Source organism: Miniopterus natalensis, chromosome 1, assembly GCF_054644295.1.
Source record: "Miniopterus natalensis isolate mMinNat1 chromosome 1, mMinNat1.hap1, whole genome shotgun sequence".
Lineage (NCBI taxonomy): Eukaryota > Metazoa > Chordata > Mammalia > Chiroptera > Miniopteridae > Miniopterus > Miniopterus natalensis.
This window is the reverse complement of record NC_142081.1, coordinates 53,100,697-53,113,845: the sequence shown is the minus strand read 5'-3', so window position 1 is coordinate 53,113,845 and position 13,149 is coordinate 53,100,697. Positions and strand designations below refer to the sequence as shown.

General features: G+C 34.5%; 2 protein-coding genes across 2 annotated transcripts in view; one reads left to right on the top strand and one right to left on the bottom strand.

The window, feature by feature from the left end:
* Window positions 1–13,149, bottom strand: part of FAM227B (family with sequence similarity 227 member B) — a 188,987-nt gene that overhangs the window by 107,911 nt on the left and 67,927 nt on the right. The gene's annotated exons all lie outside the window — the stretch shown is intronic.
* Window positions 1–13,149, top strand: part of FGF7 (fibroblast growth factor 7) — a 58,985-nt gene that overhangs the window by 44,177 nt on the left and 1,659 nt on the right. The window contains exon 3 of the mRNA XM_016210142.2: window positions 12,496–12,599. Within this exon, the coding sequence (XP_016065628.1) occupies window positions 12,496–12,599 (104 nt within the window). The remainder of the gene's footprint in view (window positions 1–12,495; window positions 12,600–13,149) is intronic.

Below are 13,149 nucleotides of genomic sequence, written 5' to 3'. Positions count from 1 at the left end.
CATCCAGCATTATGCTCCGCTTCCTACAAGATTAACAAAGTACAGAGGCACTGACAAGGGGACCACTCAGAAAATCGAAAGAAATGCTTCCAGGAACTCAACAGCTTGCCAGGAAAAATTCCAGGACATAAGGACACCAAGGGAACTATTTGGAGTGACCTGGGACATATCTGTTGTGTTTGTCCTTGTGTCTGTGACAGTCACCAATCGTGTGTAATATAAATATAAGCTGTTTTTCTTGGCTATATGTGAAAGTGAAAAGGCTTGAGATACCCTTTCTATGCTTCAGCTTATTAGAATAGGCAAGTGTTTTTAAAGGGGATTAGAAAAACACACCACACAACAAATTCAGGAAAGAAGCCAAGAAGAAAACAAATCTAAAGAGGCAAAGGAATCCAAACTATCAGTAAGAATACAGCCAATAAAATAAAATGATACTGGAGAGAAAGACAACAAATGCAGAGTGCTGAACACAGCTAAGTACCCAATAAATTGTTTTCTTCATAAATTAACAGTGATGATGTTTTAACCAAGAATGGCAAATCTGGTCTTTCTGAAAGACTGCCAGCGGCATCTCAAATGAGGTCATTCCCTGGCTAGAAAGCAATGGAACACAGGTCTGACACAATTTACTAGGGGAGCCAGGGGTGTCCTGACATGTTCATCAAGATGTAAAGGAGAACCTGTGAAGATTCACCGAGCTAACTGAATGCTGATGTGGTAACGATGACAGCACCAGAGAAACTGGGATCTCTAGTCACACTGAAGTGCTGAATAGGAAAATGAAAGACATGAGAGCACAGGTGTTGTTTTCATTTCTTCTTCTAGTTTAATCTCATGACTTTAGAAGTTAAAAAAAAAAAAAAAATCTAAAACCTGGCTATTAACAATAGTGTTGAAAGCAGAACTTGTGTTTCAGGTTGGTGGATTAGAATAACTGAAAAATATGGGCTCCTCGATTTTTATGTGCATTTTATGAAGAACGGCTCTGACAGAAAAATGAAATTGAGGTGGTGCATTTGTTGAGAAGGAGTGAGTTAAATTTCTTAATTCAACCTAATGTCATACAAACTATTTTAGAAGTAGTGGTATACTGGTGGCTTATCTTAAGGTTGCAAAATGCCCAGGACTTGAGATTAGGTTTGGTTTAAACAAAATCATTTATTCCTTCTTCCAATAAACATCTGGAGAAGTGACAACTCTGCTCTACAGAAACATCTGGGAGTTTCCAGATCCTATTCAGCTCATTGTTCTGCAATCACTCTTGTCATGATCGAGGTAGAACCCCTCTTCCAGCAGGACGATGGAGTAAAAGAAGAAAAAGCCGGGTACAAAGAGCCCCCGCGGGCTCTCTCTCACGGGAGATTTCCGAGAGTTGCTATGGGACCCTTCACATATCCCATCCGCTAGAACTTTGTAACATGGCCACACCGAACTGCAAGGGAGACTGGGAAATGTAATGTTTATTTTGTGCAGCCAGCTAAAAACTCTATTGCTGTGGAAGAAGAGGAGAATGGAAAGTGGGGAACAATGAAAAATCTTTGCTCAGAAAATTGGGAAGAAAAATGCCTGTGTATGGTTTAAAGAAAGAATGACTGACATAATGAGTGACATCGTGTTGTCAAAAGCTTGAAGATTTAAGGACTGCAGATACGACGGAGGGAACAGAAAGCCCAGTGTGCCTCGTGAGAAAAGGGGCAGCATCAAACGCATAACGTCAGGTGGCGTAAACAAGCACAGAGTTCAACGGTTAATAGCAGATGGGAAAGAAATACATTGTATAGCAGAGAGGAAGACAACTTCAAGTTTGCCGATAACCAATAAGTGAAAGGAAGAGCTAATATGTTGGGTGCCATACTCTTCTAATATACTCGTATGTCATTTATTTATAATTTATAGTTTATTCCCTGTCAATTTACACACAGAACTTGAGGTGGCTGAATTAAAACTTAGAAAATTGTGATTGTCAGGAATACTAAGTATTAGACAGAAATATAAAGATCCAAACTTCGGTGAAAACATGAGTCGCGTGACAACAGAACATAGATGTGATTTACTCACACGAAGGAAGCTCTGGGCATTTTGCAACCTTAATATAAGCCACAATATATCCCTACTTCTAAAGTAGTTTGCATAATATTAGGTTGAATTAAGAAATTTAACTCACTCCTCCTCAAGAAATTGTATGTGTACTACCCAGAAGTTTCCAAGGTGCTTAGGGGATTAATTTAACAAAAGACATAAAATAATCGTTTCTAATTTCTATATAGTTTTTAAAAAATAAATTTATATTTGTCCATTTTAGAAAAGAATAGCTTAAGTGTCTCCATAGTTTTATCAAATACGAATGCTTGGCGATGAGAGAGAAGAGATAAATTTGTTCATGACCTAGTTTCCTCATCTTTTCATTATTTAATCAAATCATCATTGTTTTCACTATCATATAAATAGGTTCACTGTCATATGCTGTTAAATTTATAACCTTAGCAGGCTGTTGGTTAACAATGGGAAGCATAAAGATCATGACTTAAACATAAGTTAATAAGAAATATAAAGATAACTCCACAATTCATTTTTAGGTAATTTCTTCAAGTCAGTAAAGTACCTGTGCCTAGAATGGGGTCTGGTAAGAGTAAATACTCAACAAATATTTGTTAAATAATTTTGTGTGTTGCAGAAAATATTGTGACAATCATAGGAACTGGCTTCATCAGTGGGGCGGGTATGATGATTCTGTTCACTTGCAATACTTTATTTGTGAAGCACTATTTGCAAAGAGCAGAATGATAGCATTTCTTCTATATCATAAGTTAGAAACTATATAAACTTGTAGAAATAAGTGAGTGAACTTTTTAAAGCACAGACTGGAAGTATTCCAGATCAGAATAAGAAAGTGTGTCAACATCTTTAATGCTATAACATTTATATTCTAATTTACATTTATTTCAATATATTTTTAATTTGCACATACCACGTAATGCAATTTTGAAATTTATTTGTTCACCAACCATTCTGTTTTGCATAATTAATTTAAAGAAAATAAAGAAGCATTCATTGTTCATTAAAAGGGAATAGTTGACATATGTCTTTATATATAAAATATGATGTTATAAACAGACTTTATAAATAACCTTGAAAAATATACTAATCTGAAACAAAATTTCATTTTGAAAGGCGCACTTTTTATTATATCAAAACTTCAAAATAATGAAGAGACAAAAAGCTCTTTAAAAAGATGGTGACATAAAGTTACTGTGGTTTATGGTCTATATTGAGAAAAACGACAAATAATATTCTGCCTTAGACTATTATATTGGTGAGCAGCTGGTTTTAGTAAATGGGATAGCTGGTGAGGAGCATGGAATCCACACTGGATGAGGCAGGGCTGATGGAGCTACAGATGTTTTGCCTCATGAGGTGCATAACCAATATCTTCATCTCTCTGAAGGGCCTCTATGTGGAAAGGTATTGATTTATTCTGCATATACACACATTTAGTAACACCTAGGATCCGAGCTACCCATAAATGTAATGAGCCACTTCAAAATTAGTAGCGTACAATAAATTAATGTCCATATAGCAGATAGATAAATCGATGAGACAAAACAAGATAACTAGTATAAGGCAAAAGACAGGCATTGCATCAGTAAAAAAAAAAAAAAAAGGAATATTTAATAAAAAGTGTTGAAAAAAATGGCTAGGTATTTTCAGGAATAAAGCATCAGTTTAGGGTTTCATCTTGCACCATATCCCAAAATTAATTCCAGATGAATTTAAAAGATATACTTAAAACTAAAACTATAGGAGCTGGAATAAAATGTATTTCAGACAGTGAAATGGGAAAAAAAGACTTTTAAGTATAAAAGCAATGTACTGAGTGAGCAAAAAAGACCCATAGATATGGTTACATAAAAGTAATCATTTTGGGGTAAATTAATCAGAGTAGTGCAGGACTAGAAAAATAGTGAGATTTAGGGTTAGAACAAGAGATACCAAGTGTGCCAAAAGATGCACAGAAGAAAGTTATGGTTATTAAAAAAAAACCCTTGAATTTGGCACTTAGGAGGTGACTGATGATCCTGAGGAGAGAAAGCCAATAAAGAGATTAGCAGTTAGAATGCCAGAGTTAAACTGAAGAAAAGTGAGATTTACTCTATACACTAAAGAAAAATGGTGCTAGTGAAAGGGAACTGGGGTAGTCTTTTGAAAAGATTTCAGAGTTAGGAGCAGGGGCATTTTATTCAACTGGCCCATAGAGAGCCTAGAGCCTATGAAAACTTTAAGGGCTTGAAAATATATTGAAAATTTTATACCGGCAACAAAATTTGAAAATAAAATTAAAATGGACATCAATAAATATTTAACATATAGAACATACCAGTAAGCTAATTTCATTATTTATAAAATTTATTAACTTTTTTATAACATTTGAAAATAACTTGATAATATTTTTCACTTTGTAAGAATTCCTAAGAAGGTACAATATTTATAGAAAAATGTATAGGTAATGGTGAATTCAACGAGTTCCTTTAGGCCAAATAATTTCAAAAGAAAATTTATGCAAACTTTGAAATAATTACAAAATATTGTATCTAATGAGAAATATGCATGTATTTTAACATTTGATCTGTGTAGGGTGGTCTCAGGAAATAACAGTACCTAGGACCTATGAAGATCTTAAAACAGCCCTGATTAAGAAAAAAAATTGGAAAGTGGACTTCTGTAATTAAAAAGCAAGGAAGAGAAGGACTGAAGATGTCCAAGGGAAACTAGGAGGAGATAGAATCAAGAGTCTACTGCCCTTTGAGGGCAATTCTTTTGAACTTATAATAGCAAACACACACACATACACACACACACAATAATAACTGGAGCAATTACATGCAGGATATGTGAAAAACAATACTGACTTAGAGGATTTTAATATGTCAAAAATACAGTACATATTTAGAAGAATTCTTTGCTATCCTTGTGATTATGTCAGTGTATAAAAATCATAGCAGTATAAATATATACCTTAGCCTTATTATTTAATTAAAGCCATACTAACATTAAACTAGTAGCCAAGCTGATCAAACATGAATATTTTGCATAGTCTACTATTTACTTACATAATTTAATTACAATTTGCAACTTGATACTTTTAAATATCATTAAGAAATTCTCCAAACAGTTTGGAGCACATTGAGCATTTCTGTATGCATGAGCCATGGAGTTTTAATTTATAAGCCCATGTGTATAGAGTTATATAAAATAGCCAAAGATATTCAATGCACAAATATATGGGTACAATATTCAAAGTACAGTCAAATTGCAAAAACTAAATCACGAAGAAAAACAGAATTAATTTAGAAAAGCTGTTTTCAAACTTTTTAGTCTTGAGACACTTTAAAACTCTTAAAAGCTATTGAGGATTTCAAAGAGCTTTTATTTTTCACATGGGTTATAATTACTGCTATTTCCTGTGTTAGAAATTTAAAGTGAGACATTTAAAAATTGTTTATGTATTAATTTATTAAAAAAATCACAACAATAACACATTATAGGTCAATGTGCACATCAACTGACAACATTAGGAAGAAAGCTGGGCTTACACCGTTTTTGTCATTTTCTCTTATCTACACTGCACATCTAATTAATTTTCTTAAAACACAATTTATATTCTGACATTTTTCAAATTTCCAACCTCCAATGACTCCTCATTGTCTACAAACAAAACTTAAAATTCCTTAAATGGACAATAAGGGCCTCAACAACCCAGTCCTAGCTCCTTTCCCACCTTCTATTACTTAGAGACACTTCTTACTCCAGAGAGCTGTAGTTTCAATCTTCTGAACATGGCTGGAATCTTTGCCTCAGTGGTCTTACATATACTTGTCTCTTTCACTTAGCACTATGTTTCCACCCTATGTTTTCATTTCACCTCTTTCAACTTCATCCATCCTTCAAGATCTCACTCAAGCTTTATCTGTTCCTCAACTCCTCCGTTGATCACCTAGGATATGCAACACCTCTTCCTTCTGAATTTCTATTGAAGTGACTTTCCATCCCATTCTTTTTAGCAATTGGCATATACTGCTGGATATCATTCATTTTCTTTTTCGGTAGGAAGAGAAAATTCTAACTGAATGTTGATACATATTTTATTCATGTCCAGATATTTTGATGACATCACAATTAAAATAATCAGATCAAGTTTCTAAAATATTACTGGATCTCAGTGATTTTTCCATCCTAATGCACCTGAGAGATACCTCACATATACAAGTGTAGCAGTGGTCTGTATGTAGAATATTTGTATTTCCTACACTTCCCAGAGTGTGTTTGCAATATCATCTTACTCTTCATAACTGTCCATATTTCACAAAGAGAAGTCATCAACCTGGTAGGCAGATCTTAATCCATCACTGACGGCATTATGAAGAGTAACTAATAATAAACCCCAGATGTACTACATATTTGGGACAAGAATAAGTAATAAAAAATGCCAGTATAAATAGTGTCTCACACAATCATATCATATTGTTCATTGAAATCTAGGCTGTATTTTTAATTGATAGGCTTTTTTAGAACAGTTTTAGATTTACAGAAAAATTGAATAGATAGTAGTTCCCATTTTACCACCTCAAGCTCCCCTCACAGTTCCTCTATTATTAACAGCTTGCATCAATGTGGTAAATTTGTTAAAATTGGTGAGTCAATATTGGTGAGACACATATTGTTAACTGAAGTCCATAGTTTACACTAAAGTTTGCTCTTTTCTGTAGGGAGTTCTGTTTTGACAAGTGTATAACATCATGTATCCACTATTACAATATCATAAAGAATAGTTCCACTGCCTTAAAAATCCCATTCTTCACATTCCATCCCTTCTCATCTCTCCCCAAACCCCTGTCTGTGTAGTTTAACCCTTTCCAGAATGTCACACCATTGAAATCATACAGTATGTAGCCTTTCAGACTGATTTCTTTCTTTTAGCAATACCCATGTAAGGTTTCTCCATGTCTTTGTGGCTTAATAGTTCACGTCCTTTTAATGCTGAAAAATACTTCAAAGTATGATTTACCGTAGTTTGTTTATCCATTCATATACTGAAGAACATTTGGTTACTTCCAGTTTTGACAATTATGAATAATACTCTGCTATAAACATTCATGTTCAGGTTTTTGTGTGGACATGAGTTTTTAAAACAATTGGGTAAATACCTAGAGGCAGGACTGCTGGATTGCATGATAAGAGTATGTTTAGTATTCAGTAAGAAACTGTCAAACTGTCTTCCAAAATGGCTATTCCATTTGCATTCCCACTAACAATGAAAGAGAGTTCCGGTTGCTCTGCATCCTTGTCTGCATATGGTGTTGTCAGTTTTTAGATTTTAGCCATTCTAATAGTTGTTTTAACTTGCAATCTCCTACTGATATATGATGCTGAGCAGATTTTCAAATGCTTATTTGCCATGTGTGACTCTTCTTTCAGGGGCATCTCTTCAGGTTTTTTTGCCCACTTTTTAACTGGATTGCTTATTTTCTTATTGTCAAGCTTTAAGAGTATTTGTTTTGGATATACTGGATATATTTTTTGTATAAATGTTTGTATTTGTATGTACTTTAATGGAATAATAAATGGAATCCTTAGCCTTAAATGTAACATAAATATATAGTAGTTAAGATTTCACACTCAAAAATCCAGGCTTGACAGATACTCATAAAAGTCGTTTAACATTAAAAATGTTTTTGATCTTTGTTGATACCAATTCTTAGTTTTAATGTGCCCAAGAAAGTATATTTAAAATGGTCAAGGACAAATTTAAATGTTCTGATTGGCCTAATAACCATTAAACCATTGCCGCCACTTATTTTCAACTTTAAAGTAATTATTAGTTATCACGCTGGCACATATATGTTAATATATGTCCCCTCTAAACTTTTAAATATAAAGCTTAAAAGTTTCAGGGAAAAGAAATATTTAAGGAACTGGGATGGGAGAGAGGGGTAGATTTCTGTGTGATGAGACATGAAAGATATTTTTTCTGCTATCAATTCATGAAAAGTCATGGAGGAACTTTAAATGCATATGACTAGGTGAAAGAAGCTAATCTAAAAAGGCTACCTACTCTATGGTTCTAACTATGTAACGTTCTGGAAAAAACAAAGCTATGGAGATAGTAAAAGATCAGTGGTTGCCAGGGGTTGGGTATAAGGGAGAGGGTTGAAAAGGCAGAGCACATATTTTTAGGGTGGTAAAATTACTCTGCATGATACAATGACAGATACATGTGCAAACCAACAGAATGTGTAACATTAAGAGTAAACCATAATGTAAACAATGGACCTTAGGTGATAATGACCTGTCAATGTGGGTTCATTAATTGTAACAAAAGTACCACTTGGGTAGGGGATGTTGATAATGGGGGAGGCTATGCATGTGTGGGGGTAGGGGGCCTGTGGGAAATCTCTGTACTCCCCTCAGTTGTGTTGTGAACCTAAAACTGATTTAAAAACAAATTATTAATAAAAATATTTTTTTTTCAAACAGGAACATTAAAACACTTTATAATCATAAATGCTGTTGATAATGAGAACAAAGAATTAGCATTAATTTTTTAAATACATTAGGGGAACATCTAAAATTCTGGAAGTAGATGTTGAAGTAATAGCAATATAAACCACGGTTCCTCACTTCTGAGTCCAAATGTGAATCAGGTTTCAACAATAAATAAGCAAAAATATTTAGGTAATATAACAGGTAACATAACAGAAATTATTCACAGAAAAAAAATTTAGGGAAGACATTTTGGGCATTTTTTTCTAGTTTGTAAGGGTGACATACTAAGTAATAAATTGACTCTATGGTTGAAAATATTTTTAACAAAAATATTGTTAACAAGGCTAAATGACCGATTCACTTGACATGTTGTTTCATTTTTCATGTTCTATTGTGTGAGATGTGCTCTCTCTTTTATTTATTTATCTTTGAACTCTATCATTATGCTACCGCAGTCATTAACAATTCAATGTACCCACATAATATGCCTTTCATCTTTGGAAACAAATTTACTATGTCACTTAGACACATAAACTTCTCTTAAACATAAATCCAGACCCCCCCAAAAAAGACAAACTCTTATATTTGTCTTACATAAAGAAAAGATATACAGTAGACAAAAACTATGCACAATTAGCTTATTTGGGTGGCTAATTTAATATTGGCACACTACACATTTTTATATTATATTTTATGATCAACTGCCTGGCTTGTGGTTTGTAGGGCAGGGTATCATAAGCTTACATAGTCAATTTGTCTACAGATCTTTGTGGATCTGTAGGAACATCACTTCCCCCCATTGTGCACTTGTGGTCACTTTAGTTTCTTCGCTCTTGGGGTTTTTGTGTGTTTTTTTTAATAAAAGAGGGCACAGTACATGGGGAAGAACAGACTAGACAGTCAGGGTTGATAGAGTATTGATTTTGCCAACACTACTTAATACTCCCAGGCATTCTAATTTTATTCTTCTTATTATTTATTTTACTTTTACATCGTCATTTATCCCCTCTATGCCCTCCTCCACCTCCACCCACCTGCAATCACCACACTTGTCCATGTCCATGAGTTCTCTCCCTTCCTTTCCCTTCCTTTCCCTTCCTTTCCCTTCCTTTCCCTTCCTTTCCCTTCCTTTCCCTTCCCTTCCCTTCCCTTCCCTTCCCTTCCCTTCCCTTCCCTTCCCTTCCCTTCCCTTCCCTTCCCTTCCCTTCCCTTCCCTTCCCTTCCCTTCCCTTCCCTTCCCTTCCTTTTTCGCTCAGTACCTCCACCCCCTACCGCCACCCCCACCAGAGCTGTCTGGCTACTCTCTATCTATGAGTCTGTGTCTATTTTGTTTGGTAGTGTAGTTTGTTCATTAAATTCCAATCATTCTACTTTTAAATCTATTGATTTCCTAGGAAAGAGATTGCTTAAATACATCAAACAATTAAGAACATTCCTGAATCAGAACCTTACCATTTTCAAGTATATTTTAATCTCAGTTAAAGGTAGAATCTTTAAAGATTGAGCACCTTTTCATATTCTTATTTGCCATCCATGTATCTACTTTGATAAGGCATCTGTTCCGATATTTTGCTCACTGTTGAACTGGGTTGTTAAAAAATCTGAAGATTTTTTGATATCATTAACCCAGATATGTGGAGGGATACAATTAACAATGCTCATCACCTATTAAGTATTAGAGTGCAACAAAAATAAGATGGGCAATGGACAGGCAAGGGATAGAGAGAAAAAGAGTTTGGAGGTGGGATAATATGAACATATTGTCATGACTGGACATATAATTAACAATACCTCTATCACAGTTACATAGTGTGGACAGCTGGTCTATACAAGAAAACCCAGCAAACATTACATCTTCCATTCCCCAGTTACAACTAGGCATGAAAGATATACTTAGCCTCTTTATTAGTACTCTTCTTTCTATTTAAGAAAAAATATAACATTGAATAAAGGGCGGAAAAGCAGGAGTAAATGGACTTGAAAATAAGGAAAGCATTGACTTCATATAATCTTGCAGTGGTAAGATCTTTAGAGACTAACTACTCCATATGTCCTTAAATAGATATGTTTACTCAGCGTTGACGGTATTACAAGTATGTAAAATCAGTGAATTCTTCAGTATTATTCATTGGATTAGTACAAATTTAACCTAACCGGATTCTGTGGCAGAGTAAATGATTTCCCTTTGATATTTCTTTAATGAACACAAAGTGGAGTTAGTTAACCAGATTCAGCACTCCCAGAGGGCAGGGCGTGTCTCTGAGGTGACCTGGCACAGAACTGGCTCTCGGTGATTTGTTACATGCTGCACAACTGCCTCAGCATCACGACCTTCGTGTGTTTGTAAACAACTGCTAAGATTTCCCTTAGCCTCCTCTTTGGGGCTGTGTTTTCCAAAAAGCTTTTTTTCTCTCTTTCAGTTAAGGTAGATCTACAGATGCATTTGCTGCTTATATTATATTTTAGCTTCTGGAATTCAGAAACCTAGGCACTTTTTTCTTAAATTTTATCCTAAAATTACAGTACAGTGCTATACATCTGACAATGCTTCATAAATACTTAAAAAGATTAATATCCAGTCCTTTGCATTTTCTTCATAGAGCCCAGTTTCTAGCTGGGCAGCTGTAGAACTAGGCTGGTTGAGCCCCGACAGGTGTTAAGCACAGTAGACTGGGAACTGGCTTCTGCATGCGGCACGTGTGAGGCGGGTAACAAATATTAGCTAGGCCACATGAGTTCCGAGGAAGGGGGCAACTATTTTATTCTGCAGGTAAGAAAATGTGAGCATAAAGAGTTAGTGAGAGGAAGAAGTAGAAGCATCAGACTTCCATTTAATTAAATGATTATTTCAGAAAACAGCTTTTGCAGAAAATTTTGACTTGGAGTTTTCTTTGTATTGTGTGCGGCACAGGAGAGAGAATGCCTCATGTTTGCACCTTCGTATGGAAAGTATAATTACCAGCAATTACATAAAAAGGCTCACTAAACTTTTAATTCCCAAGTCATCTTTAAAAATTTCTTGAGGTTTTACTGTATTTAATGTAAGTCATTAAAATACAGCACTTAAGGAAAAGATACATAATAAAAAATAATAGGTTAACATTCTTGTGGTAACTACATGTTTTGTAAAACTAATTTCAACAAAGATTAAGCAATTACTTAGAAAGGTACACATTTATAAAATAACATATGAGTAGGATTCATAATTTGGCTTTAAGTTATCTTTTCATGTATCAAAAAACTGACTAATAATCCCTTTTGAAGGTTAGGCTCTGTCTACCATCCTTTATAACTGCTTTAACTGGATTTTTATTCAATTTCAGTATATTCAAGAGAGATTCTGTTAGCAAAAATTTTTAAGATAAAGTTGAAGTAGAAAAGTAAAGATGTTAGCTTATTATATACTTTTATAGTATTATGTAACGATTAAGAGCCAGACCATCTGGGTTCAAAATTCCCTTATGCCACCTACCAGCTGAGAGAATTTGGGCAAATTACTAAATTTCTCTGTGGCTGAGCTTCTTGATCTGTAAGTTGGGGATAAGAAGAGTACAAGCCTCATAGTCCTGGTGATCAGTACATGTGTTGATACATAAGCACTGGAACAATTCTTAGCATGTGGTATGAGTTCATTAAACCATAGCTATTACTGTTATTATTATTCTTGTAAATTAGAAATGTAATTCTAGAGAAGAAGAAGCTAAATTCAAATATGTAACTATTTCATTGAATCCAGATAAGTATAGTTTTCTACAAAGGAAAAACATGAATAGTTTGTGCATATTTAGTAAGAACTAGAAATCTGGTGTTTGTGTGTATGTGCTAAGTAAATAATCCCATTAATAATCTTAACAACTTCCAATTGAAACAGAAATAAAGACAAATGGTCATTCTTGCACAATCTGCACAGCTGAATGAATAATTGACATATCTTTCTGTGATTCCTTACAGATATTATGGAAATCAGGACAGTGGAGGTTGGAATTGTGGCAATCAAAGGGGTGGAAAGTGAATATTTTCTTGCAATGAACAAGGAAGGAAAACTCTATGCAAAGGTATTAATAATTGATAGCTTAGCCTTAATTTTCCAAACTTATTTTTATTAAGAACATCTTGCCTTTCTGACAAGTAAAATTAGAGTTAATCTCTCTCTAACCATGTAATTTAATAATGTCATTATGAAATTTTATATTCAAGCATTAAGAAAAATGTTTTCTGTGAGGCTTTGGACAAATTGCAAAGCTCTCTGGACTTTGGTTTCTTCATCTGTAAAATGAGTTAAATTAACCTCTAAGAATTCTTCCAGCTCTAACATGCCATTTGCATTTTAGATACTTAAAATCTAAAATTCCCACCCATCTGTGTTAAAGCTCTTTTTGTTAAAGTTCACCCAATTTGCACATTGCTGACATGAAAATTCTTCGGGGGGAAATTCAGGAGTTTGTTTATCAACATCAATCTCAGAGTCATGGGCTTTGAGCCGCAGGCACTCCCATCGCTGCCACTTTATTCCGATGTGAAATATGGAGCAGTTCATCCCACAGTAGTAAAGTAGAATTGGCTTTCCTTTGTAATCCCACAGCCCAGTACAATGCCTGGCACAGA